The 27,563-nt window shown below is 44.3% G+C and overlaps 2 protein-coding genes across 4 annotated transcripts in view; one reads left to right on the plus strand and one right to left on the minus strand.

The window, feature by feature from the left end:
* Positions 1–3,094: 3,094 nt before the first annotated feature.
* The window catches only part of LOC121544829 (transcription factor IIIB 90 kDa subunit), a 55,962-nt gene continuing 31,493 nt past the window's right edge, over positions 3,095–27,563 (plus strand). The window contains exons 1-11 of the mRNA XM_041855017.1: positions 3,095–3,370; positions 4,020–4,229; positions 9,944–10,024; positions 11,549–11,722; positions 15,855–15,886; positions 16,809–16,881; positions 25,309–25,458; positions 26,388–26,481; positions 26,599–26,725; positions 26,868–26,907; positions 27,022–27,114. Of these exons, the coding sequence (XP_041710951.1) occupies positions 4,046–4,229; positions 9,944–10,024; positions 11,549–11,722; positions 15,855–15,886; positions 16,809–16,881; positions 25,309–25,458; positions 26,388–26,481; positions 26,599–26,725; positions 26,868–26,907; positions 27,022–27,114 (1,048 nt within the window). The 5' untranslated portion in view covers positions 3,095–3,370; positions 4,020–4,045. The remainder of the gene's footprint in view (positions 3,371–4,019; positions 4,230–9,943; positions 10,025–11,548; positions 11,723–15,854; positions 15,887–16,808; positions 16,882–25,308; positions 25,459–26,387; positions 26,482–26,598; positions 26,726–26,867; positions 26,908–27,021; positions 27,115–27,563) is intronic.
* On the minus strand, positions 17,184–23,066 carry LOC121544830 (BTB/POZ domain-containing protein 6-B-like). Of its 3 annotated transcripts, none has more exons than XM_041855021.2 (5): positions 22,979–23,066; positions 21,229–21,502; positions 19,213–19,303; positions 18,998–19,116; positions 17,184–18,553 (listed from the first exon to the last, which is right to left on the minus strand). In XM_041855021.2, exons 2-5 carry the CDS (start codon positions 21,411–21,413, stop codon positions 17,521–17,523), a joined length of 1,428 nt encoding a protein of 475 aa, XP_041710955.1. In that variant the 5' UTR covers positions 21,414–21,502; positions 22,979–23,066; the 3' UTR covers positions 17,184–17,520. The 3 variants fall into 3 exon arrangements, with proteins under 3 accessions (XP_041710955.1, XP_041710954.1, XP_041710952.1); XM_041855020.2 differs by lacking the exon at positions 22,979–23,066 and adding an exon at positions 21,725–22,156; XM_041855018.2 differs by lacking the exon at positions 22,979–23,066 and having other exon boundaries at positions 21,229–22,158.

Raw genomic sequence — 27,563 nt, forward strand, 5'->3', positions numbered from 1 at the left:
AAGTATTGAGAAACTTTTGTTATTGACCAAATACTTATTTTCCACCATAATTTGCAAATAAATTCATTAAAAATCCTACAATGTGATTTTCTGGATTTTTTTCTTCTCATTTTGTCTGTCATAGTTGACGTGTACCTATGATGAAAATTACAGGCCTCTCTCATCTTTTTAAGTGGGAGAACTTGCACAATTGGTGGCTGACTAAATACTTTTTTTCCCCACTGTATATATTTTTGTGACTGCTCACAAGTAGGCTATACTCTTTAATCAATTGTATTAATTTGGTAACAGGCATGTTGAAATGGTGTTTGCTGGATGTGTTTGTATGAGGAATTGTGTCCAAAAATGGCATGTTATGGCTATTCACTTTGAAGACCTTTGATAGTCCTTGCTTTAGTTCACAAGGATGTCCAATGCCCGATGTCCACCAGACGCATAGGCATATTAGTTTTTTCGCAAATTTTTTTTTTTGTGGTAGGTTCTACCCCTTTTTCTCCCCAATTTCGTGATTATCCAATTGGTAGTTACAGTCTTGTCCCATCGCTGCAAGTCCCGTACGGACTCGGGAGAGGCGAAGGTCGAGAGCTATGCTCCCGCCGAAACACGACCCCGCCAAGCCGCACTGCTTCTTGACACACTGCTCGCTTAACCCGGAAGCCAGCCACACCAACATGTCGTAGGAAACACCGTACAGCTGGCGATCAATGTCAGCGTGCATGCACCCGGCCGCCACAAGGAGTCGCTAGAGCGCGATGGGACAAGGACATCCCAGCCTGCCAAACCCTCTCCTAACCCGGACGATGCTGGGCCAATTGTGTGCCGCCTCATGGGTCGCGGCCAGCTGCGACACAGCCCGGGATCGAACCCGGATCTGTAGTGACACCCCACAGGGGGCCAGTATAAAAAATTAAAATAAATGTATGCACTCACTAACTGTAAGTCGCTCTGGTTAAGAGCGTCTGCTAAATGACAAAAATGTAAAATGTAGTACTACTGGTCTCACACCAGTGAGTTTAACATTCTTCATCAACAATATGGGCAAAGTGGAATTATTGACAATGATAAAGGTGGTACTGTTGTTCCCTTGTCATATAGGGGTCCCCTGTAGCTCAGCTGGTAGAGCATGGCGCTTGCAACGCCAGGGTTGTGGGTTTGTTTCCCACGGGGGGCCAGTATGAAAATGTATGCACTCACTAACTGTAAGTCGCTCTGGTTAAGAGCGTCTGCTAAATGACAAAAATGTAAAATGTAGTACTGCGATGCAGTGCATGCGTTTTTTTTGCCGCAATTACTGTTTTTGACGCACATGTACTTTGCTTTTCAGCTAGATAAAAGCTAGCTAGTTGGAGTCTGTGTACTTCCGTTTGTTCCACCGCACTGTAAAGCCACACACGAGTTGAAAATATTAAACGCATGCGGTACACGGAACGCACCGCAGCCTTGTGCAGCCTGCTCCATTGACAATGAATTACTTCTGCCGGATCTCAGTGGACATGAGGCGTAAGATGCATTACTATTTGAATTCATGCAATTTTGTATACATCCTTGCCCTACGATTCTGAAGTGATCTACAGGCTTATTTTAATGCCCTGATGCTGTACATAGAAACTGTTTCTGCATGATGCAGCAGTATTTGAGATGGCTAGACTCAATTATTTCTGTTATCTACATTCAGTGTTCACTCAAGTTGAAATTGGGAGTTTTGCACTAGATTTCTTTGTCAAATTTACACATTTAGCAGTTATGGTAAGTACCACTGCACTTTATGGTCTCCTTTATTACAGTCACTGTCCTAATAGTAATCCTATAACAATTTATAATTGTATGTGTCAAGAAATGTCCATTATTTTAACTCAATAAATGAAATAGTTTGTAACTGTCTTTTCTCATAAATTGTTTATTTACAAATCATGGAAACCATGACAATGAACATTGCATTATTAAATGAAAGGTCAATAATAATTTTAAAACGCCAATTTAAACAGCCCACAGGTAATTTGGACTACAGGTTAAAAGGTCAGAGCAATAAAGAAATGTAAACCACCCGTTGGACAAATACATTTGAGATTTTTTAGGATCCCCATTAGCCGATGAAAAAGACTACAGACAAAATACTTTACAATTTACATATATTTAAAAACATTAACATGTGTGTGTGTGTACATCTATCAGTTACACATACATGTCAGTACATACACACAACAAGTAGGTCACATGGGGGAGAGGCTTTCTGTCATGAGGTGTTGCTTTATTTGTTTTTTGAAACCAGGTTTGCTGTTCATTTGCCTGTATAAGATGGAAGGGAGGTCCATGCACTCATGGCTCTGTATAATACTGTACGTTTCCTTGAATTTGTTCTGGACCCGGGGACTGAAAAGACCCCTGGTGGCATGTCTGGTGGGGTAAGTGTGTGTGTCAGTGCTGTGTGTAAGTTGACTATGCAAACAATTCTGAATTTCCAAAACAATGTTTCTTATAAAAACAAAAAGTGACGCAGTCAGACTTTCCTCAACTCTTAGCCAAGAGAGACTGAAAAGCATAGTATTAATATTAGCCCTCTGATTACAATGAAGAGCAAGACTTGCGGCTCTGTTCTGGGCCAACTGCAGCTTAACTAGGACTATTCTTTGCAGCACTTGACCATATGACCGGACAATAATCAAGATAAGATAAAACTGGAGCCTGCAGGACTTGCTTTGTGGATTGTGGTGTCAAAAAAGTATATAATATGTTTAGAATTAGATTATGATGACACTGAAAAGCAAGATCACAAGACAATGATTTAGGGTCGTGTCTCTTTAAAAAGGTCAGTACATTGCATTCAGTGATATAACTGTGTATTAGGGGTCGCTATCATGTGGAGCTGAAAGCAGGGGTTTGCAGTAGCAGAGTTTTGTATCTTTTAGATTTGAGCATAACGAGTTTTTTTTTTGTTAATATACTGGGTCAACAAATATCTTGCCAATCACGTATAAGGTAGGAAGTACATTCTCTCGTGACATATTTATGTAATAAAGAGATAGAGAATTATCACTACTGGCCGTATCACCCTAGAAAATCAGTGGACCAATCCATTTCCCAAGCATGAAAACGCACATGTTGGCTGGGCAATGAGGTTAGAACAAGGATTACATGCATGGTAATCACTAACTAGCTACCTCATTACAGTTAATAACGTGTGGTTTAGAACCCAATTAACAGTACATTTAGACTAGATACATTATGTCCAGTCACTACAAAACATTTAAATAGATTTAGAGGACTTAAATAGATTTCGCTGACGCGCTGGCTTGGAAATCTGCTCGGGAAACTTGCTAGCTAAAGCTTGCTAGCCATATCGCTGTCAGCAGCATCGCCTCTGAATTGGCTGGTGCGTATTCATTATCCAGTATTTTCTCAACAATTCATCACCACCCTTTGGAAACCATGTTACCCATTATGCTACACATATGTATTTTTAGTACTAAAGCCTAACCTAGTGGATTCTAGCAAGTTTGCTGTCAGCTGTTCCAACCCTCACGGCTAGTGAAGACTTAAGACGGGGTTGTTTGTTTATTCAGCATCTAGGTAAGAAATTAAACTTGCGGTACAGTCATTGACGGAAATGGCAAGATCATTGGACCACTACCAGCGCATCCTATAGAAATGACACTTAAATGTACAGCAAGCTAGTTAGATAAATTACCACCAGGCTTTGCCACGTAACGTTAGCTAGGGGTGTAGTGCCGAAATTATGTCCCCCAAGCGCTCCAGGGTCAGGTGACAGAGGATTTAAGAAAGTGTTAGGCTAGCTTCTTCGGCATCATATTATTGTGATAGTAATTATTTCCAAACGTGATATGCAGTCACTCATGCAGTTTCAGTTTATGTAACTGTTGTGGCAGTAGGTTATGCCTGCTAGGCCACCACCTTTTGCCTGGAAGAATCAATGACATAATGTGTAATTGCAACCGTTTCATATGATGTCTACAAAATGTGTCATTCACAAAAATGTGGCCTGTCTCTTCTCTGTTGCCCAGGCTGAGCCGTGTGAGCAGACTTCACCATGAGTTCAAGAGTGTGTAAGAACTGTGGGGGCACGGACATCGATGTGGACCAGGCCAGGGGCGATGCCGTGTGCGTGGGCTGTGGCTCGGTCCTGGAGGACAACATTATCGTATCCGAGGTCCAGTTCATGGAGACAGGAGGGGGCGGCTCCTCTGCTGTGGGACAGTTTGTAGCTGGAGATGGTAGGTGCAGATGCACTGTAGTTCGGTTATAATGACAAGAGCTACGTTATTCTAAGAGAGACGTAGCCCATTCGTAGATGGTAACTACCTTTAGCGCCTATTGATGAAGGTATTTTATTTTGTTAAGAGCCCCGACGCTTGCTCTAAACGTTAACACGCATCGCTCGCGGTACGTTTTCAAATCAAATCAAATCAAAATTTGGAAACATATGGAACGTATCTTTCATATCGGCGCAAAATAATTACTTCATACCTCCATGGCCATATCTCCATGTTACAGCGCTTGTTTACGGAAAACAGGCAGTTACCACCTGTGCTAATGCTCTGAACACCTGTGTGTTAGCTTAACTCTGGGGGAAGTGTAGTTCGTCAATTGGAGGCACACATAGTGTATGGATCTGTGCAAATCAGATACAGTAAGCATATATTTTTGATTTAAAATATTATTTCTCGCAGATATGAAAGATAAGGGCCATATGTTTCGAAAAGCGTTTAGCAAGCGATTATTTAAGTTTCTAAATGTTGAAACATCGTTGGAATTGTAGTTAACACAGAGCCAGCCGTGGGCGAAGCTAACCGCTGAAAGGGTTTTCGAGAGCTAAGAGACATTGCTTATAAGAAGTATAACAAACTTTTATATCCCTTTATTCCTGCACATTTTCATGACATAATTAAGTTAGTCACTTTGATTCCAGAATGGTATATTTGCAGAGTGCATGGCCCTGGCTAGCCTTTTCAGTAGCGGTGCGTGGGTAATATCACTGAGGAAGCCAAGCCAGTAAGAAAGCCATATTACAACCTATGTTGTGATATTTGCATTGTTTGCGCTATAACCGATTAGTTCATACACCACGTGATATACAATAAGGCCGTGACAACAAAAAGACAATAGTCACATAGTGGTGGAATACATTTGTTTGTTTCCTCACAAGACCGAAGAGCAACATCTGTCCAGTGAAGTCCACAAAGCAAATATTGCATGTAACAAACAGTTATATGACCTGCAGCATGTTCAAGCAAGTTAATGTTTTTGACAGTTTACTAAACAACTACTGATTTAGAACCGCTGAGTTGGCTACTGCAAGTCAGCACAAAGACAACAGGAGCACTGCCTCCGCTATTCCAGCACCATTTCAACTTAAACATTTAAACATCATCAAATCAACAAGGCTATATATACACTGCTCAAAAAAATAAAGGGAACACTTAAACAACACAATGTAACTCCAAGTCAATCACACTTCTGTGAAATCAAACTGTCCACTTAGGAAGCAACACTGATTGACAATACATTTCACATGCTGTTGTGCAAATGGAATAGACAACAGGTGGAAATTATAGGCAATTAGCAAGACACCCCCAATAAAGGACTGGTTTTGCAGGTGGTGACCACAGACCACTTCTCAGTTCCTATGCTTCCTGGCTGATGTTTTGGTCACTTTTGAATGCTGGCGGTGCTTTCACTCTAGTGGTAGCATGAGACAGAGTCTACAACCCACACAAGTGGCTCAGGTAGTGCAGCTCATCCAGGATGGCACATCAATGCGAGCTGTGGCAAGAAGGTTTGCTGTGTCTGTCAGCGTAGTGTCCAGAGCATGGAGGCGCTACCAGGAGACAGGCCAGTACATCAGGAGACGTGGAGGAGGCCGTAGGAGGGCAACAACCCAGCAGCAGGACTGCTACCTCCGCCTTTGTGCAAGGAGGAGCAGGAGGAGCACTGCCAGAGCCCTGCAAAATGACCTCCAGCAGGCCACAAATGTGCATGTGTCTGCTCAAACGGTCAGAAACAGACTCCATGAGGGTGGTATGAGGGGCCCGACGTCCACAGGTGGGGGTTGTGCTTACAGCCCAACACCGTGCAGGATGTTTGGCATTTGCCAGAGAACACCAAGATTGGCAAATTCGCCACTGGCGCCCTGTGCTCTTCACAGATGAAAGCAGGTTCACACTGAGCACATGTGACCGACGTGACAGAGTCTGGAGACGCCGTGGAGAACGTTCTGCTGCCTGCAACATCCTCCAGCATGACCGGTTTGGCGGTGGGTCAGTCATGGTGTGGGGTGGCATTTCTTTGGGAGGCCGCACAGCCCTCCATGTGCTCGCCAGAGGTAGCCTGACTGCCATTAGGTACCGAGATGAGATCCTCAGACCCCTTGTGAGACCATATGCTGGTGCGGTTGGCCCTGGGTTCCTCCTAATGCAAGACAATGCTAGACCTCATGTGGCTGGAGTGTGTCAGCAGTTCCTGCAAGAGGAAGGCATTGATGCTATGGACTGGCCCGCCCGTTCCCCAGACCTGAATCCAATTGAGCACATCTGGGACATCATGTCTCGCTCCATCCACCAACGCCACATTGCACCACAGACTGTCCAGGAGTTGGCGGATGCTTTAGTCCAGGTCTGGGAGGAGATCCCTCAGGAGACCATCCGCCACCTCATCAGGAGCATGCCCAGGCGTTGTAGGGAGGTCATACAGGCACGTGGAGGCCACACACACTACTGAGCCTCATTTTGACTTGTTTTAAGGACATTACATAAAAGTTCGATCAGCCTGTAGTGTGGTTTTCCACTTTAATTTTGAGGGTGACTCCAAATCCAGACCTCCATGGGTTGATAAACTTGATTTCCATTGATCATTTTTGTGTGATTTTGTTATCAGCACATTCAACTATGTAAAGAAAAAAGTATTTAATAAGATTATTTCAGTCATTCAGATCTAGGATGTGTTATTTTAGTGTTCCCTTTATTTTCTTGAGCAGTGTACTTAGTTTAAAATACTGAAAACAAACTTAAACATGCCAATTACCAAAAACAGTTTAGTCCAATTAATTTAGCTAAATATCATGTGGCTGTCCATGGTACTTATTTCTGTGTGTGCGCAAGTAAAAATATTTTTTTCACTCACCCTACACCAATGCCATCCTCTTTCTTGTTGGCAAAAAGGTATATGGTTCTGTCATACAGTCCACTTTTAGTTTTTGTCATAGGCTACCTAGCTAAAATGCTTGCTAGCCTAACTTCCTCGCATGGGCAACAATGGACCAGCTGAGTTAGCTAGCTATACTGAACATAAATATAAACGCAACATGTAATGTTGGTCCCATGTTTCATGCGCTGAAATAAAAGATCCCAGAAATGTTCTCTACCATAAGCTGCCTCCAATGTCATTTTAGAGAATTTGGCAGTACGTCCAACCGGCCTCACAACCGCAGACCACGTGTAACCATGCCAGCCCAGGACCTCTACATCCGGCTTCTTAACCTGCAGGATCGTCTGTGGGGGACCTATGCCCTCCTAGACCCACCCATGGCTGCGCCCATGCCCAATCGTATGAAATCCATAAATTAGGGCCTAATGAATTTATTTCAATTGACTGATTTCCTTCTATGAACTGTAACTCAGAAAAATCTTTGAATTTGTTGGGTTTATATTTTTGTTCAGTATAGTTAACGTGAGCCTACTAGGCTACATCTAGGCTACATATTGAACTTCAATCTTCTCAGGTCAGTGGCGCAATATATGAATTTATGGTTAGATCAGAATCGTTGTCATAGTCATTGGCCTGTACAGAGACCACAAGTCCAAATCCTCATCTCCATCCATGACTTAGAAAAGGGCTGATTTAGCCAGCTAGATACTGCAGGACATCAACACAAGCAGACATGTTTTTCTGTCCATGATGATGTTTTGCTTAGGATGTGATTTGATTGGTGTGAAGCCAAATCCAAACTGGCCTCCCTTGGGGGTGATTGGCTAATTATTTTATTTAAAAAATGAATCAAGGGAGGACAAATGCAACAGCGGCAACATGTCATACTCTTTTGTTCCAGACATCATCAGATACATGGGCTACACATACTGAGACATTTGTGAATAGATGGAAAATTATGGAAAGATAAATATTTGTTATAATTGAAAATGTTTTATTGGTTAAATATTTGGGAAAGCCTGGCTTCCCTTGGCATCCATGAATACATGCCACTGAGCCTTTCAGCTGACTGTGCAGAAGGGACAATCGGCTGTAGACTGGCATTGTGGTTTGGTGGAATTTTTCCTGCACATCTGTTTAGTTCCCCTGTCTCCCCACTAGAGTGCAGTGTTGTATTAACGTGATTTTGAGGTGAGCGCCCTTGGTGAACGATTTGCTGTCACGCGAGGAAACAACACTCACATGTGCTAGCATTGTGTCCGCATTATATTATCTATCCTATATTTTATTACAGCAGCATTTGCCATTTTAGTAATTGAAACTATAGCAGACTTACCCCATTTGCTTAAAAATGTCCACCATTGTTCCTGTACCCAAGAAAGCGAAGGGAACTGACCTAAATGACTATTCCCCCCATTGATCTCACTTTTGTCATCATGAAGTGCTTTGAGAGGCTAGTTAATGATCATATCACCTCCACCTTACCTGACACCCTAGACCCACTACAATTTGCACACCGCCCCAACAGATCAACGGACGACACAATCGCCATTGCACTGCACACTGCGCTATCCCACCTGAACAAGAGGATGTAAGAATGCTGTTCATTGACTACAGCTCAGCCTTCAACACCATAGTGCCCTCCATCGCTAAGCTCAGGACCCTGGGTCTGAACCCTTCCCTGTGCAACTGGGTCCTAGACTTCCTGACGGGCCGACCCCAGGTGGTGAAGGTAGGCAACAACACCTCTGCCACGCTGATTCTCAACCCGGAGGCCCCACAAGGGTGTGTGCTGAGCCCCTTCCTGTAAACCCATGACTGCGTGGCCACGCACGTCTCCGACTAAATCATCAAGATTTTCTGACGGCACAACTGTAAATCGCTCTGGATAAGAGCGTCTGCTAAATGACTAAAATGTAAATGTAAACAGTGGTAGGCCTGATTACCAACAACAACGAGACAGCCTACAGGGAGGACATTAGAGCCCTGGTGGAGTGGTGCCAGGAAAATAACCTCTCCCTCAACATCAGCAAGACAAAGGAGCTGACCGTGGACTTCAGAAAATGTAGGGCCGAGCACGCCCCCTTCACATCGACGGTGCTGTAGTGGCGCGGGTCGAGCGCTTCAAGTTCCTCGGTGTCCACATCCCTAAGGATCTATCATGGTCCAAACACACCAACACAGTTGTGAAGAGGGCTCGACAATGCCTCTTCCCCCTCAGGAGGCTGAAAAGATTTGGCATGGGCCCTCAGATCCTCAAAAAGTTGTACAGCTGTACCATTGAGAGCATCTTGACTGGCTGCACACCGCTTGGTATGGCAACTGCTTGGCATCTGACCGCAAAGCGCTACAGAGGGTAGTGCTGACGGCCCAATAAATCACTGGGGACGAGCTCCCTGCCATCCAAAACCTTGATACCAGGCGGTGTCCGAGGAAAGTCATAAAAATGGTTGAAGACGCCAGTAACCCAAGTCATAGACTATTCTCTCTGCTACTGCACGGCAAGCGGTACCGATGCACCAAGTCTGGAACCAACAGGACCCTGAACAGCTTCTACCCCCAAGACATAAGACTGCTAAATAAAAGGCCACTCTAAAATGTGCAGTTTTGTCACACAACACAATGCCACAGATATCTCAGGTTTTGAGGGAGTGCGCAATTGGCATGCTGACTGCAGGAATGTCCACCAGAGCTTTTGTCAGAGAATTGAATGTTAATTTCTCTACAAAAAGCCACGTGATGTGTCATGTGATGTAACACTTCTCTTTTTCTCCTGTATTTATAGCCTCAGGAAGGAACCCCACTTTTGGGGATGGGTTCTGTACAGGCGTTGGAAGGGAGTCCCAGGCCCAGACCCTGCAGAACGGTGAGTCAACATTAGGGGTCACCACTTGCGTTCCTAAAGCATGGGTGTGCATGCATCATAAGAACTCATTACACTTACAGCAGGCCTAATCCTCAATAAATGTGGGTGCGCTAGGATATTAACCTTTGTTTTGAATGCTGTCTTTCATGATGTCTTGAAAGTAAAGCATTTTGCCTTATACTAGACAAACTAAACTGATACCATCTGCTTTACATGGTCCTCTTCCCCTGTTAAAGTGGCATCTGTATCGCCACCTTATTTCAGAAGCACAACAAACTTGGTAGGGACAACCCATTTCCTTTAATGTCCAATGAGAGATTAACAGGGTGTGTCTACAGCAGAGCTTGGTTGGCAAAGGCAAACATCCATCGCATGCTTGAATGCCTCAGGAAAGGGCTAACGTCATTCATTTCCTTTGTCTGGTCGGACACATTCAGTCAGTCTGTGTTGCCTAGTTTTGATGATTTCCTGTTTGTTTAGTCACGTTTATTTGGAAGTTACTTTTACTCAGCCATAACATTTCTTGTACTCAGTTATCTCCCAGTAACCTAATGTGAGTAATCGTCTGCTGCTCCCATGGTACTGATGATCAATACAGTGCTGGCTAACTGCTAAGCAGTAGAGTGTGTGTGGGGCTTGCAAACACAGCGCTGTCAGAGTGTGTGTGTAGAGGCGAGACAGACGTTAGTCAGACTTTGTGGACGATGACTAATATGTGTGTAAGAGGAACAGAGAGACATGGATACAGCTGTGTGTGAGTTTGTATGGGGTAATAGGTCTGTCATGCTGTGGGGAGATTTATAGTGTCTATGGCGCTCTGAGAGAGAGTGTGCTGTGAGGGAACTCTCTCCTCCATAAACATCCCAAGTGTCTGGCCAGGCCACCCTCTGCTCACCCACCCACCCACACTCTGATTAATGCCTGGAATCATTGGCACGCCCGTCCCCACCCCCGCCTTAACTCATCACGTCTCCTCACAATGTCCAACAGGGTGGTTAGATTTTATCCAGCTGTCACAAATGTACCAGTTGATAATGCTGGTTGGGGTTTGGAAGATGAATAGACAAGGCTGTATAGAAATCAGGATCTTTAGTTTGTCAGACAACTTGAGGAGGAGAGGGGAATGAGGAGGGAGTGGTATGAGTAATGCTGGTGATGTTCAGATGCCCTATAATCTGAAGACATCTGTTCAGCAAAGCAGGGGGGATATTTAATCACTGTAAGATGTTGCATTACCTCAGCAGCAGTAGTTTGCCACACACATCTCACGAGTACCTGTGTGTATTCACTGGGACATCTAATTGTGTGTAATGTCTGAGTGTTTTCATGCAAAGTTCATCAGGCGATCAAAGGACACACTGATCTCGAAACACCTGAACTGAACCTCAGGGTAATTACAATCTCTTTCAATAGTGTGGGTCTTTGTCTACTCTGTTTATTATATACCCTAAGTGCATATGAGGGTGCGTTTGAGTGTGTACGACTTCGACGTGTGTGTAATAACATGCCTGTGTTTGTCTCCAGGGAGACGTCAGATCAACACAGTGGGCCACCAGTTGCAGCTGAACCAGCACTGCATGGACACGGCATTCAACTTCTACAAGATGGCTGTGTGTAAACGCCTGACACGGGGCCGAAGGGTGACCCACGTGGTGGCTGCATGCCTCTACCTGGTCTGCAGGACGGAAGGGACACCTCGTATCCTTTCACACTGCAGAGAGCGGTGGGAGAGTAACAGAGGAAGGAGGGAAGGGGACGATTTAAAAAAAGGGGAATGGAGAATGCAAAATGTTTACGCTACAACCAAATAGTTTTTACCATAATACACTACATGATCAAAAATATGTGGACACCTGCTCGTCGAACATCACATTCCAAAATCATGGGCATTAATATGGAGTTGGTCCCCCCTTTGCTGGTATAGCAGCCTCCACTCTTCTGGGAAGGCTTTCCACTAGATGTTGGAACATTGCTGTGGAGACTTGCTTCTATTCAGCCACGAGCATTAGTGAGGTCGAGCACTGATGTTGGGCGATTAGGCCTGGCTGGTAGTTGCCGTTCCAATTCATCACAAAGGTGTTCGATGGGGTTGAGGTCAGGGCTCTGTGAGGCCAGTCAAGTTCTTCCACACCGATCTCAACAATCCATTTCTGTATGGACCTCGCTTTGTGCACAGGGGCATTGTCATGCTGAAACAGGAAATGGCCTTCCCCAAACTGTTGCCACCAAGTTGGAAGCACAGAATTGTCTAGAATGTCATTGTATGCTGTTGCGTTAATATTTCCCTTCACTGGAACTAAGGGGCCTAGCCCGAACCATGAAAAACAGCCCCAGACCATTATTCCTCCTCCACTAAACTTTACAGTTGGCACTATGCATTTGAGCAGGTAGCGTTCTCCTGGCATCCGCCAAACCCAGATTAATCTGTCTGACTCCCAGATGGTGAAGCGTGATTCATCACTCCAGAGAACACGTTTCCATAGCTCCAGAGTCCAATGGCGTCAAACTTTACGCTACTCCAGCCGACGCTTGACATTACGCATGGTGATCTTAGGCTTGTGTGCGGCTGCTTGGCCATGGAAACCCATTTCATGAAGCTCCCGACTAACAGTTATTGTGCTGACATTGCTTCCAGAGGCAGTTTGGAACTCGGTAGTGAGTGTTGCAACCGAGAACAGACAATTTTTACGTGCTATGTGCTTTAGCACTCAGTGGTCCCATTTTGTGAGCTTGTGTGGCCTACCACTTAGCAGCTGAGCCGTTGTTGCTCCTAGACGTAACCACTTCACAATAACAGCACTTACAGTTGACCGGGGCAGCTCTAGCAGGGCAGAAATTTCACGAACTGACTTGTTGGCAAGGTGGCGTCCTATGACGGTGCCACGTTGAATGTCACTGAGCTCTTCAGTAAGCCCATTCTCTGCCAATATTTGTCTATGGCGATTGCATGGATGTGTGCTCAATTTTATACACCTGTCAGCAACAGGTGTGGCTGAAATAGCCGAATCCACTAATTTGAAGGGGTGTCCACATACGTTTGTGTATATACAGTGCATTCAGACCCCTTCCCCTTTTCCACATTTTGTTACGTTACAGCCTTATTCCCCCCCAAAAAATGTCTCCTGATATTGCTTTGTCATTATGGGGTGTTGTGTGTACATTGATAAAGGAAAAAAACAATTGAATCAATTTTAGAATAAGGCTGTAACGTAACAAAATGTGGAAAAAGTAAAGGGGTCTGAAAACTTTCCGAATGCGCTAGGTAGGGCTGACCCCATTTAGTTGACTAGTCAACTGTTTGGTCGATAGGCTGTCGGTCGACTGAGATTTCTTTAGTCGAGCAGGAGCAAAAAATAATAATACAAAAATAAATCTATCTCATGGTGTACAAGACATCTGTCTGATCCGTGCTGCGTGGACTGAACCATTGTGGAGGCCGTGGGGATGGAACAGTCCATCAGTCTAAGATGGGCTACTGAAATTGTATATGGTTATATTACATAAGAACAATGGTGCAACACTAATAAAAATTATATTATTTTATAACATGCGCTTTTTCCCTCGTTTGATAGCGGTCGCTGTTCATGGTTCTGAAACACCTCAGTGCGCTGTTGAATTGGCGTCTAGACCATGTTGCTATGTGCATAATAGCAAAGTAAACCAGCTTATTGGAGTTGAGAACAATGCTGGAGGCAGCAGCAGAATGAGGAGATGGTGTGGTATGGTTTAGAAACTTGGGAACCAAGCTCGAGTTATCAGTGTGGCCCTATCACCTGGACATGTTGAAATACTATATCTTCACACCTAGAATAAAAACCTCCAGGCTTGTGTCATAACTGTCAATTTATTGGGAAGAAAATAAAGAATTACAGGGGCAGTTTGGAAAAAATGAATCCCGTCCAAATCATCCTCTGGAATAACTGACATTCTGGAGTAGTAATGACATAACCAACGTTCTCTAGTAATACTAGTCCCGTGCGAATAGGTCTTTGGTCACGTGCATGCGATGCATACATGTGTCACGTAAAGAGAGCAAGGGTTGAGGGAATAGGGAGTTTTTCCTAAACAAATAAGGGATTTCGTTAACAGAACCTTTCAGTCAGAAATGGCTGTAATTATGTTGCAGCTTCAGCAACACGGACAGCGCGATAAACACTTTGATGTTCTGTGGTGGTCGCTGCAGCAGGGAGGAGAGCGAGACAACGGGTGCTAGTCAGTCACTCGCTGTCTTTTTTTCTAACACAGCGCAGCAAGTCTGAGCCCGGCCCTGCACAATCAAATCAATTGAAGGTCGGACTCACTAGTCATTTGTGTCTTAATTATTTAATCAAACTTAAAGCATAAGACAAGCTCGGTGAATATAGTTGATTTGATTAAAACACATAGGATGTGTCAATATATGGAAAGATACACGTTTAAAAGTGTCAACCAATCAATTGGTCAAAAGAACAGACGACTCTTGATCTACCAATATTTTTTTTAGTCGGGGACAGCCCTAGAATGCACTGTACAGTGTATATGTAGCTGTAGCATCAATCTCCAGGAGTTGTAGTAGTTTTAGACATGAATTGTGTTAATGCCTGGTTGCGTTTCGCTCAATACCCCTTTCTGTACTGTCTTAATGTTAAGCAGATCAGCTTTTTATATCCCATCATTTTGCGGCTGTTGGTTTATCGTGACGTGGGTATGTAACAGCCAGTGGTTTCACAGGAAAGGCAGGGGACAGTTTTATCTGCTAGAAGAAGAGGGTGGAGGGAGCAGAGCAAAGCCTTTCCCATTACATTGTTTACGTGAGTGGGTCGGTGGGTGAGGGTTGGATAAAGTAAAAATGGCTCCACTCCACTTCCTTTTCCACAACTGGGGAAAACAATCTAGAACTGTCACAGAGGACTGGCATTATGAGGAGAGAACAAGGAAACGAGGCAAACCTTGTTCAGTGTATAGCAGCTGAAATGGCATGTAGCTCAGTAGAGGGACATCTGGATATTTGCAATGATTGCTCAGGGGACCCTCAATTAAATGCTAGTTAGTTAATACATTTAATGGGATCATTCTCACAGGTGCTATTGTTGGGAAGGGCCAGGTTATGGCCACATCCATGACCTTGATGAATGACAGCCAAGTATTCACGTCAAAATGAAACCTCCACACGTTTTACAGGCAGGGCTTGGAAGTAAGCTCCCTCCCTCCCCATACTACTGAAATGGCAAAACAGGATGCTTGTAGCAACCATTATTATCTCTTAGAAAATCAGCTGCACAGAGGGACTTGTTTTTATTATTATGATGACTTGTCTGTAATCTCATCTCCAGACTGTGGGATTATTTTTTCCATTTCAGTGGTGACCATAATCCCATTGTGAGGCTTTTTAAAAAGGGTTGTCGCTAATCCGCTTTGGCCGCCCGTGGACACATGCACCTGTCACCACGGAGACTGATGCAAGGGCTGTGTTGGTCGCCAGGAGACAGGTGTCTCCAGAGGCTGATGATTTGGGGGGGGTGGTTCAGAGGTCAAAGGGGGTGGCTGATCCCCCAGAAGCTGTTGCTCAGTAGAAATGCTGCTGGCCTGAGATCACATGACATTTTCAGATCACATTCAATTCATGTACACTGTTGGCTGCAAAAGAAATGATTCTGAAAATGTATTTGATATTCTAACATCTAATGTAATATTGTATTAATGAATGCTGGTTAGGAAGTGCGAAATACTTTTTCTTGAAAATAACAATCACACTTGGCTGTACCATTTGCGGAGAAAGGAAACCCAAATGATGCAATTGTGTACAGTGTACTATCCTGTGGTTTTATTGATTTAACCCACCCCTTTACAGACATGCTGCTTGACCTCAGTGACCTCTTGCAGGTGAGTTTCCAATGAGTAGGCCTACACTGTCATTTTTCTCCATCTTTCTTCAACTCTGTGATCGAGTGTTTGCGCTTCGCGACATTGACATTTATCCCTTTTTTCGAGAAATAAAAAGCTCTTCTGAATATAATTGAACAGTTGGATACATCAAGGATGTTTTTTTGTTTTGTTTAAGTATACATGATCCCATGCCCACACTGGCCATGATATAACAACCAACAAGATGGATGTTGGCCCATGCAGTATGTTGAGCTTTGTAACTAAAGCCAAGGACTGTATAAATATAGGCAGACATTGTTTATGCGTATATAGTTAGGGTGGAGGGACATTTCTCAGAGACACAGCTGGTCACTTTTATTTTTATGCTCCCAGCTGTCCTTGGGAGGGTCAGCTCTTCCACCCCCCGGTATTTGAAGGGTAGGAGTGGAGTGGGGTCTGTCCAGTATAGGATCAGTGTGCTATGGGTAGATACTCACCCAATCCCCAGTTTGTGGCGCCCCACCCAGGCCAGTGATCACTGCCCCCCTCTCCCATGGGAAGGCATTGTGACCCACCTCCCATCAAGCTTTGATTATTTGAATCAGCTGTGTAGTGCTAGGGCAAAAAACTAAACATGCACCCAGGGTGGGCTCCAGGACCTAGTTTGGGAAACACTGCCCTAAGGGAATGAGATGCTCGGAGATCATGGGCTAGAAACTAGAGCTTTAGTCTGCCCCTGTTCTGGAGAATCTATGGGCTTTCTAAATAGTACGCCAACTTAGCATTGAGTAACACTTACTAGACCAGATTTGATCATGGGCTACTCAAATGTTATGTAACTGGATCATGTTATGAGGACATTGTGGACTTGACAGGTTGGGTGTCAGTGGAAGTTGCACTACCCTCCTGTATTTCTGCTCTTCATTCTCTTTTCCCTCAGGTAAATGTTTACGTCCTGGGTAGAACCTTCCTGGTCCTGGCCAGAGAGCTCTGCATCAATGCCCCTGCCATAGGTACCTACCGTCTCCCTGCAATACTCCCTGTGTTGCTATTGTTAACAAAGAACCATACCGTTGAATGAGTCTTTTTTGGAGAAATGCTGTTGGTTTAAGTGTTGTCTTGCTACTGAGAATCCAACCTATTTACCACTCTTTGCTCCAACAAAGGTTGAAGTTTTGACCAACCTGCCTGTAGCACTCCTCGGTGTACCTAGAGGGTGCTCTAACACCAAAATAATCCCTCCAATAATAATCCCACCAAAACAAATTTCACACGTGCAAGCAAGTTATATAATGATGAGCAGCAACATATGTGGTTTATCTTGCATAACTTTTATGATTTTCTGCAGGTTCATAAGCTCTCGCACAGAACGTCAGGATTGATCAGCATCAAGCTGCAAACCATATAACCGTACTTTATGTACAAAAACAACAACGGTGCAATACGACTTTTTACAAGGGTGCTTTTTGCAGAGTTAACAATTAAAATAACCGTTTAAAAAATAAATAAGAAAACAACATTCCTTCACTTAAAAATAGTATTTTGTTTAGTGTGACATACCGTAGTGTCTTAATGCTACATTATTTATAAGGCTTGAACATATGGATGTACAGTCCATATGTCCTCTACTTGTCCTATATGACCAGTCCAGTTTATGCATAGAACACCAGCTCTGGGATCTGTCCCCCCTGCACCCCAGTCCCGTTGGTACTGTCCGAGGAGCACTGGAACTGAAATGTCACTTTTCCACACTGCACCTCTGTCATGCCCTCCTGGCCGAAATAGCTCAGCTCATTCCCGTCCAGCACGGCACTCACCGTATAGAAGACATCCTGCTCCACCTGAACCGGGTTTTCAAACCATACAGAAAATGTACTGCTTGATCCGTCCGATACAAACTTGGTCAGGTTCTGTGCTAGGGTCACCCGTTGACGCTTCAGTTCAATCTTGACACTGTACTCTGCCTTCCTGCCACTTGACCCGTACAGGCCCAGTCCAGCGATAAAGATCCGCTTGTCCACTGCAAACTGGATGCTGTCACAGCGGCCCCTGTAGCGCCACTGGTTGCTCCGGTAGGCTGATGACTGGAAGCGGTGGCACCTCTGGGGCGCCAGGCCCTGCCTCTGTGCCAGTGGGAAGACCAGTTTCGGCTTGGTGGCCGCTGTGTACCACAGGAAGACGTCATGCGTCTCCTCCAGTGTCAGGATGTCTGACTGGGCTGCACCATCGGCGAACTCTTCCAGGGTCATAGTGGGGATGCGCACCAGGTAGAGTGCCTTGCCCAGGACAGATCTCTTGTTGCGGGTGGTTGCCCCCAGTCCTTGCCTCTTACACTCTGCTGTGGCCCAACTCATGACAGCATCAAAGACCACCACCTCCTTGGTGTTGAGGGTCTCTCTCTGCAGGATGATATCCAGGGTCTGCAGGTCGATCTCACAGAAGCCCTCGGCGCCCAGGGCCAGCTTGGCCTGCGCGTCAATCACCTCCCAGCAGCGCCGCATCAGCTCAGGCTCCTCAAACAGACGGCTCTGGGACAGCAGCACACAGGCATTCTTGGCCTCCAGGCTGGTCTCCAGGAAGGTGACGCAGGCCTTTGCCAGTGCTGGTACAATGTACTTCTTGGCAGCGTACAGGGTGGCCAGCACGGTGTCTGCCTCCAGGTCTATCGCATCACTGTACATGTACCTGAAGGGGACAAAATGGAGGAGTAGAATGAGATTCTGGTTTAGTAAAGAAGGCAAATCAGCACGTGGAGAATTCATTCTGAGACGTTGCTATTCCTTCTAGGAAAATAGGATGAGGACTTGGCACAGCTTCCACTATTCTCCCAGGTGGATAAAAAGTAGCAACGTCTCATTGCATTTGCGTCGGATGACGATTGTTATAGTATCAACAAAAATAGTAATTATCCTCTAGACTGCCTATACCCTCTGGGTAAATCATTGGCTTTGAATTAGACATTTTTCAAGATGAACAAAGAAACCAGCAAATACAGTTCTCTACACTGCTCCCCGTGCCCTTTGGTGATCTAGCATTTTGTCACTTGTCTTGCTTTGGATGAGTAATAATTTATTTTGGCGTGACATTGTGCTGGTCATGGTTAATATGAGGAGTGAGTGAGTGGCTTACTTCAGCAGAATTAGAAAAGCAGCAGGTTCTACATCTGGGATATGGATTTCGGACTCCTCCTCTGCAAGATCCCCGTAAAACATGGCACAGAAGACCGAGCTACCCACTGCCAGCACATACTGGAGGGAAGGACAAACGGACACATGATTAGTCACTCATCATAGGCGTGATGTTTCCGAAAAGTCAACTTAATTCTCCTAATAGAGGGAGCTTACCTTGTGCGCTGGCACTTTCTGAGATTCACCAGAGGGACCAACAATGAAATGGATATCGGCCATGAGTTCATTGTTGAACATCAAGGCATTCCTAGAAGGGAGGAGATTTGTCAATTACAGTGCCTTCGGAAAATATTCAGACCCCTTGACTTTTTCCACATTTTGTTACGTTACAGCCTTATTCAAACATGGATTAAATGTTTTTTCCCTCACTAATCTACACACAATGCCCCATAATGACAGAGCGAAAACAGGTTTTTAGAAATGTTTGCAAATGTATTAAAAATAAATAAGATACCTTATTTACGTAAGTATTCAGACCCTTTGCTATGAGACTCGAAATTGAGCTCAGGTGCATCCTGTTTCCATTGATCATCCTTGATGTTTCTACAACTTGATTTACCTGTGGTAAATTCAATTGATTGGACATGATTTGGAAAGGCACACACCTGTCTATATAAGGTCCCACAGTTGACAGTGCATGTCAGAGCAAAACCCAAGCCATGAGGTCGAAGAAATTGTCCATAGAGCTCCGAGACAGGATTGTGTTGAGGCACAGATCTGGAGAAGGGTACCAAAAAAAGTATTCAGCATTGAAGGTCCCCAAGAACACAGTGGCCTCCATCATTCTTAAATGGAAGAAGGTCTTGGAACCACCAAGACTCTTCCTAGAGTTGGCAGCCGAGCCAAACTGAGTAATCGGGGGAGAAGGGCCTTGGTCAGGGAGGTGTCCAAGAACCCGATGGTCACTCTTGACAGAGCTCTAGAGTTCCTCTGTGGAGATGGGAGAACCTTCCAGAAGGACAACCATCTCTGCAGCACTCCACCAATCAGGCCTTTTTATGGTAGTGGCCAGACAGAAGCCACTCCTCAGTAAAAGGCACATGACAGCCCGCTTGGAGTTTGCCAAAAGGCACCTAAAGACTCTGACCATAAGAAACAAGATTCTCTGGTCTGATGAAACCAAGATTGAAATCTTTGGCCTGAATGCCAAGCGTCACGTCTGGAGGAAACCTGGCACCATCCCTACGGTGAAGCATGGTGGTGGCAGCATCATGCTATGGGGATGTTTTTCAGCGGCAGGGACTGGGAGACTAGTCAGGATTGAGGGAAAGATGAACAGAGCAAAGTACAGAGAGATCTTTGATGAAAACCTGCTCCAGAGCGCTCAGGACCTCAGACTGGGGCAGAGGTTCACCTTCCAACAGCACAAGAACCCTAAGCACACAGCCAAGACAACGCAGGAGTGGCTTCAGGACAAGTCTCTGAATGTCCTTGAGTGGCCCAGCCAGAGCCCGGACTTCAACCTGATCGAACATCTCTGGAGAGACCTGAAAATGACTGTGCAGCAACGCTCCTCATCCAACCTGGCAGAGCTTGAGAGGATCTGCAGAGAACAATGGGAGAAACTCCCGAAATACAGGTGTGCCAAGATTGTAGTGTCATACCCAAGATTCAATGCTGTAATCGCTGCCAAAGGTGCTTCAACAAAGTACTAAGTAAAGCAGGGTTCTTCAATTCCGGTCCTGGAGGGCCGAAACACCTCTGTTTTTCATCCTCTCCTTCTAATCAGGGGCTAATTCAGACCTGGGACACCAGGTGAGTGCAATTAACTACCAGGTAGAAATAAAAAACAGAAGTATTTCGGCCCTCCAGGACCGGAATTGAAGAACCCTGAAGTAAAGGGTCTGAATACTTATGTAAATGTGATATTTCTGTTTTTGCTTTGTCATTATGGGGTATTGGGGGGGGACAATTTAATCCATTTTAGAATAAGGCTGTAAGGTAACAAAATGTGGAAAAAGTCAAGGGGTCTGAATACTTTCCCGAAAGCACTGTAGATATGACAACTTTGGCTATTCCATAAAGGGCTTTTGCCAGACAATATTATAGCCTGCCCTACACAATGCAGCATTGTAAATTGTTATTCCAATTATGGACATTAGCTATTGTAAACCAAGTCAATCTTTTCACCAAATCGAAATAATGAAATACAAGTAAAGAATTAAAGACTACCTCTCCCGTAGCGTGGGGTGAGAGGACTGCCACCTCGGAGGATCGACGTTGTTGTTGTTTATGTTTTGCTGGGTGGTCGGTGTTGTTGCAGTGGTTTTTGACTGGGTGACCTGCACATTGCTTTTCTTGTCAGTACTGGTCACCGTAGTACTGTTGGTGGTCGCAGGGTACAGTTCTGCAGCCATATTCTTCTTAATGGTCAGGGTTAGAATATCATAGCATACTGGTAACCTGCTTGTGTGTTTCCCAGTTGTTTTAGACTTTTTCAGTGTTTCTGGAAGTAAGAGTAAAAAAGTCAGACACTTCATGATCCGACCATGATGGAGCAACCTGCAATCTGCCGTTGGCATTGGCACACAAAGCGTTGGTCCTTTCCCTATAAATAAACCACGAACTCCAGGATCTACTATTAATCTGCGTTGACAATTGATACACAAATCGTGTCCTTTATATGCAAATTGTGTATAAATTCAGCGATTATATGAAGTCTACGAACCCCGAATCAATTGTAAGAGCAACATAAAAAATATCCGTCCAGTGAGGGAGGTTGTATTCCAAATTCAAGCAGAATACTTTTTTCTCTTTCTCATGTTATCCTCTGTTGCCACTGAGCTCTCCCCGAAACGTATTGGGTTTCCCTTTTTTGTGCGGATGGTAAATACAGAAAGTCGTTGCTCGCTTGGAGTCCGCTGTTTTCCTGAGCAAATCCTGGCAGATGTTTATCTCCAAAAGCTACTTATCAACGAGGACAAGGCGCGGGTTCCTCCGTAGCTGTGTGTGGGTACGATGTGAATTGTAATTTGTCGGGTCTAGGGTTTTAGTTGCAGTCTATTTTTTTTAGTTGGTGTAATCCTCTCGGAAGCCCAGCTCGCTGCGGACAACAAATCAGATTTACGCATACGTCAACGTCAGAAGCGCCTCCCCCAAGCTCTGACCAGCTCTCTCTCTCTCTCTCTCTCTAATGCTGCGTTTGTAACTAAGTGGGAGGTGGAAATTTACCATTTGTGAAGTCGTAAATACCAGTTGGATGCATTCACGTGCTTTGAAGTAATTGATTAACGCTAATGGCCAACAAGCAATGTAAACTATAAACTAAAAGTACACATATCGTGCTTGTAAACAACTTATAGAGTTAAAATACCATATTAATAGATTGCTTTTTATAAATGTTTTGTTGTATTTAACCACCGAAAATGCTGTCATCAAGCTCATTTCCTTAGTAGGTGACGTCAGAGGTCAGCATGTAGGAGAAGTGGGAACTAGTTTCCCACTAGTAATTATCAGTTGGAGGGTGGTTCAAGTGAATTTTTCCTAGTCCTATATGGTCAATTCCCACTTGGTTACGAACGCCGCGTTAATTCAATGCGACATCCGAATATGGGCATTAAGAGTCCGACTGAGATCGCACAAACTCACAGTGAAAATATTGTTTCCATTTCCAACTCAAAATAATGATATCCACGTCCTTGTTTCAGATGTAATGATACATTTATTTAAATGACCGAGTATAGCCTATGCGTAATCACTGCGTAATTTGGATTTAAACCATTCATAATTTAATCTCCGATTGGTTTAGTTGTGTAATAGCTCCTCTCGTCAGAAGTGAGAAAGTTTGATGATGCTGAATTAGTTGAGCTTTGTTTGGTCCTGTTTTGCAGAGTTTAAGTAACATCAACTGCACCACTTTATTTCCACTGGATGCAAGCCACGTGCAAAAGCTTTGACAGCAGAAGACCACACTTCTGTTTACCTTGGCTGAATGTCGGCGCGTTAGATTAGAGAGGGGACCGTTCCTGAAGTTTGCTTCGTAGAGACTTGACTAGAGCCAGCCCAGGAGCCATGGTAGATTTGGAGATGGTGGTTAGGGACGGGGGTTGGGCTCTGGCCATATCCTATTACCAGCAGTCTGCTCTACCGGGGCGTGTTCAGCAGGATGCAACGTTTTGGAACGTTCAGATAACCTATATCTATGTAGAGAAAAAATAAAATAAAAAATAAAAAAAACATCCCTCTCTGACATGTAGAATAAGGAATCGCATCAGCTCTATTCATGGCATTTCTATATGCAACTGAATGTGGCCCAGCTTTCCAACAGAGGGCTCTGCCACTGCCAAGTGGGTCATTTTGATCCTACAGTCATAACTTAATAATAATAATTTAACTTGTATAGTGCTTTTCACTACAGAAAATAATCTCAAAGCGCACAAAAAGGAGACAAACAACACATTTAAATTGAGATGATTAAGATTGAATGTCTCTAGTTTGCTTTGGGTGATTGAAAGGCAGAGTTGGAGATATCCAATATTATTGACATTTTCATTAAAGAAGACCTAACACTTTCTGATCAATGTCTACAGTACAGTGTACACACACAGTTGTAAACAGTACCCTGCTGTATACCATTGAGACATCTGCAATTCATACAGTGGGGAAAAAAAGTATTTAGTCAGCCACCAATTGTGCAAGTTCTCCCACTTAAAAAGATGAGAGGCCTGTAATTTTCATCATAGGTACACGTCAACTATGACAGACAAATTGAGAAAAAAAAATCCAGAAAATCCCATTGTAGGATTTTTAATTAATTTATTTGCAAATTATGGTGGAAAATAAGTATTTGGTCACCTACAAACAAGCAAGATTTCTGGCTCTCACAGACCTGTAACTTCTTCTTTAAGAGGCTCCTCTGTCCTCCACTCGTTACCTGTATTAATGGCACCTGTTTGAACTTGTTATCAGTATAAAAGACACCTGTCCACAACCTCAAACAGTCACACTCCAAACTTCACAATGGCCAAGACCAAAGAGCTGTCAAAGGACACCAAAAACAAAATTGTAGACCTGCACCAGGCTGGGAAGACGGAATCTGCAATAGGTAAGCAGCTTGGTTTGAAGAAATCAACTGTGTGAGCAATTATTAGGAAATGGAAGACATACAAGACCACTGATAATCTCCCTCGATCTGGGGCTCCACGCAAGATCTCACCCCGTGGGGTCAAAATGATCACAAGAACGGTGAGCAAAAATCCCAGAACCACACGGGGGGGACCTAGTGAATGACCTGCAGAGAGCTGGGACCAAAGTAACAAAGCCAACCATCAGTAACACACTACGCCGCCAGGGACTCAAATCCTGCAGTGCGAGACGTGTCCCCCTGCTTAAGCCAGTACATGTCCAGGCCCGTCTGAAGTGCATTTGGATGATCCAGAAGAGGATTGGGAGAATGTCATATGGTCAGATGAAACCAAAATATAACTTTTTGGTAAAAACTCAACTCGTCATGTTTGGAGGACAAAGAATGCTGAGTTGCATCCAAAGAACACCATACCTACTGTGAAGCATGGGGTTGGAAACATCATGCTTTGGGGCTGTTTTTCTGCAAAGGGACCAGGACGACTGATCCGTGTAAAGGAAAGAATGAATGGGGCCATGTATCGTGAGATTTTGAGTGAAACCCTCCTTCCATCAGCAAGGGCATTGAAGATGAAACGTGGCTGGGTCTTTCAGCATGACAATGATCCCAAACACACCGCCCGGGCAACGAAGGAGTGGCTTCGTAAGAAGCATTTCAAGGTCCTGGAGTGGCCTAGCCAGTCTCCAGATCTCAACCCCATAGAAAATCTTTGGAGGGAGTTGAAAGTCTGTGTTGCCCAGCGACAGCCCCAAAACATCACTGCTCTAGAGGAGATCTGCATGGAGGAATGGGCCAAAATACCAGAAACAGTGTGTGAAAACCTTGTGAAGACTTACAGAAAACGTTTGACCTGTGTCATTGCCAACAAAGGGTATATAACAAAGTATTGAGAAACTTTTGTTATTGACCAAATACTTATTTTCCACCATCATATGCCAATAAATTCATTAAAAATCCTACAATGTGATTTTCTGGAATTTTTTTTCTCATTTTGTCTGTCATAGTTTACGTGTACCTATGATGAAAATTACAGGCCTCTGTCATCTTTTTAAGTGGGAGAACTTGCACAATTGGTGGCTGACTAAATACTTTTTTTCCCCACTGTATATTAGCACAATAATGTTGCTTGTCTGGGTTGGATCTCAAAGTTTCTCAATCTTTCATTCCAGACCCCTGCCTGTACATCCCTCGCTTTGCCCACATGCTGGAGTTTGGGGAGAAGAACCACGAGGTGTCCATGACAGCACTGAGACTGCTGCAGAGGATGAAAAGAGACTGGATGCACACAGGACGGAGACCCTCAGGACTGTGTGGTGCAGGTAACAATGAGCTCAGGTAAACCACACCACAGGTTACCACCACAATCACAGGTAGGCTAATCCTTATCATAAATAACAGAAACTGCAGGGGAACCATGTCCACTGGTATCGCTCACCACAGGGAGCTGTAATCATAGGTCAGATCAGGTGACCTTCGATCATAGGTGACCCCTAATCACAGGTAACACTCATAAGTAACCACATAGGCTCCAATCAGTGATATTGTACTGCAGTCTGTTCCCTACTTACTGGACTTGGAACAGAACACTCCCTGCTTAGATGTATTACTGGCAAGACATCCTGAAACTGAAGAACCAACTTCCCCAGGCATGTGGACATTTATGATCCTGGTTTCACTATTCTGCCTTTCTTGCTCTTCCTCAGCTGCAATATCAGAATAATTAATTGCTTATCATTAATCATTGAGAGGATTCACTTACATAGAGGAAAGAAAAGTTTAGATGAGCTTGTTACCCAATATGAAGTGAATGTGTGAGATCGACCATGGGATTTCTAAAAGTAGGCTACTAGAACAACGAAGGCGATTCAAACTATTTGCGTAAGAACTGAACCTTACATCCATCTTTAAACAGACCTTGTGTTATGTAACTGACTGCATGCACAGTAGCATGGGTTACTATACTACTGAATTGATAATTTATCTAGTGACTTAGAATATTTACATTTTAGTCATTTAGAAGACGCTCATCCAGAGCAACTTACATTTTCGCACTGTTCCCCCGATGGGAATTGAAACAACAAACCTGGCAATGCAAGCGCTACATGCTCTACCAACATTAACAGATTATTATAACTTGAATATTACAACATTTGGTGGGTAAATTGGAAAATATAAGTGGATATTAAACTTGTCGGCAAGGTGTGTGTGATGGCGTGTGTTTCACCTGTGCGTTTGTTTGTGTTCTCAGCCCTGTTGGTCGCTGCGCGCATGCACGAGTTCCGCCGGACCATCAAAGAAATCATTAGTGTAGTGAAGGTGTGCGAGGCCACACTAAGAAAGAGGTGAGCGCTGCTTGAAAAGCACATTACAGCATCCTCCAAATGAAATATAATTAGCCTTGCATGTTCTCAGTAATCTCTATGAGGAGTATGCTGACGCTTTTCTTTCTCATGGTTCAGGTTGAATGAGTTTGAGGACACGCCCACCAGCCAGCTGACCATTGAGGAATTCATGAAAGTGGATCTCGACCAGGAGTGTGACCCGCCCTCTTTCATTGCTGGCCAGAGGAAGAAAAGAATGAAGCTGGTGAGGAGGAACTGAAGAAAGGATACAACCGTACCAACCTTATTTATTTATCTTGTCCTATGTTTTAGCCAGTGTTTTGTCTCAATATGGTACTGCTGTTTTTTTCATTCACACCCTGGTCTTTTGTGTTTTTTCCTTCTAGCTTGAGGAAGAGTTGGAGAAGAAGATTGGCGATGTTCAAGGTACGGTTATGAAAAATGTCTAGTCAAGTGCTAACCAAAAAACTCTTCAAAAATATACAAAGATTGTAAAGTCAGAGTGGAGTCGTCAGAGTTGTCTGGGTTTTATCTCAACAGGTGAAATCCATGAGTACCAAGATGAGATTGAGATGGAGCTGGAGCAGAGCCGGCCCAAGTTGAGAGGGATGTACGCCTCCTGTTCAAAAGCCGGTACGACACAGAGGGGTCCTGCTGCGCTCAGCAGCCATGCAAGTTCTCTAGTTAGGACCCTCTGGGGAGGGGGAATTTCTCACTATGCTGCCAATCTACTGTCGCTAGAGCCTGAAACTCCTGTGGTTTGTCTAAATATACAGGGGGGAATGTGTTCACTCAGTGCAAATGAGAATGTGATGATGACGCACATTTGCAGTCCAACTGTGATGAGCTAAACCCCCTCCAACCATATGTGCCCCCCTAGCTGGTTGTGTTGCATTTCATTCTTCATCTCTGCACGGCCTCAGTAGAGGGGCCGCTGGCAGGCTGTCAGCGTCATGTAGGCCTGTTGCTCCTCTGCCTGGGCTGGGAAGCACAATTATAACACACACACTGGGCTTTTATCAACACTAAGAGGGCTGTCATCATGACGATACTTTGACAGCTTGATGGTACCGTATAATTAA

Source organism: Coregonus clupeaformis, chromosome 29, assembly GCF_020615455.1.
Source record: "Coregonus clupeaformis isolate EN_2021a chromosome 29, ASM2061545v1, whole genome shotgun sequence".
Classification (NCBI taxonomy): domain Eukaryota; kingdom Metazoa; phylum Chordata; class Actinopteri; order Salmoniformes; family Salmonidae; genus Coregonus; species Coregonus clupeaformis.

Excerpts from the sequence above, each read along its gene's own strand:
- LOC121544830 (XM_041855018.2), bottom strand. The coding sequence starts at position 21,578 with ATGCCAACGGCAGATTGCAGGTTGCTCCATCATGGTCGGATCATGAAG. Across the intron at positions 19,304-21,228 it reads CACCCCACGCTACGGGAGAG|GAATGCCTTGATGTTCAACA; the intron begins GTAGTCTTTAAT and ends CCTCCCTTCTAG. Across the intron at positions 19,117-19,212 it reads AGAAAGTGCCAGCGCACAAG|TATGTGCTGGCAGTGGGTAG; the intron begins GTAAGCTCCCTC and ends CCTTCCCTCCAG.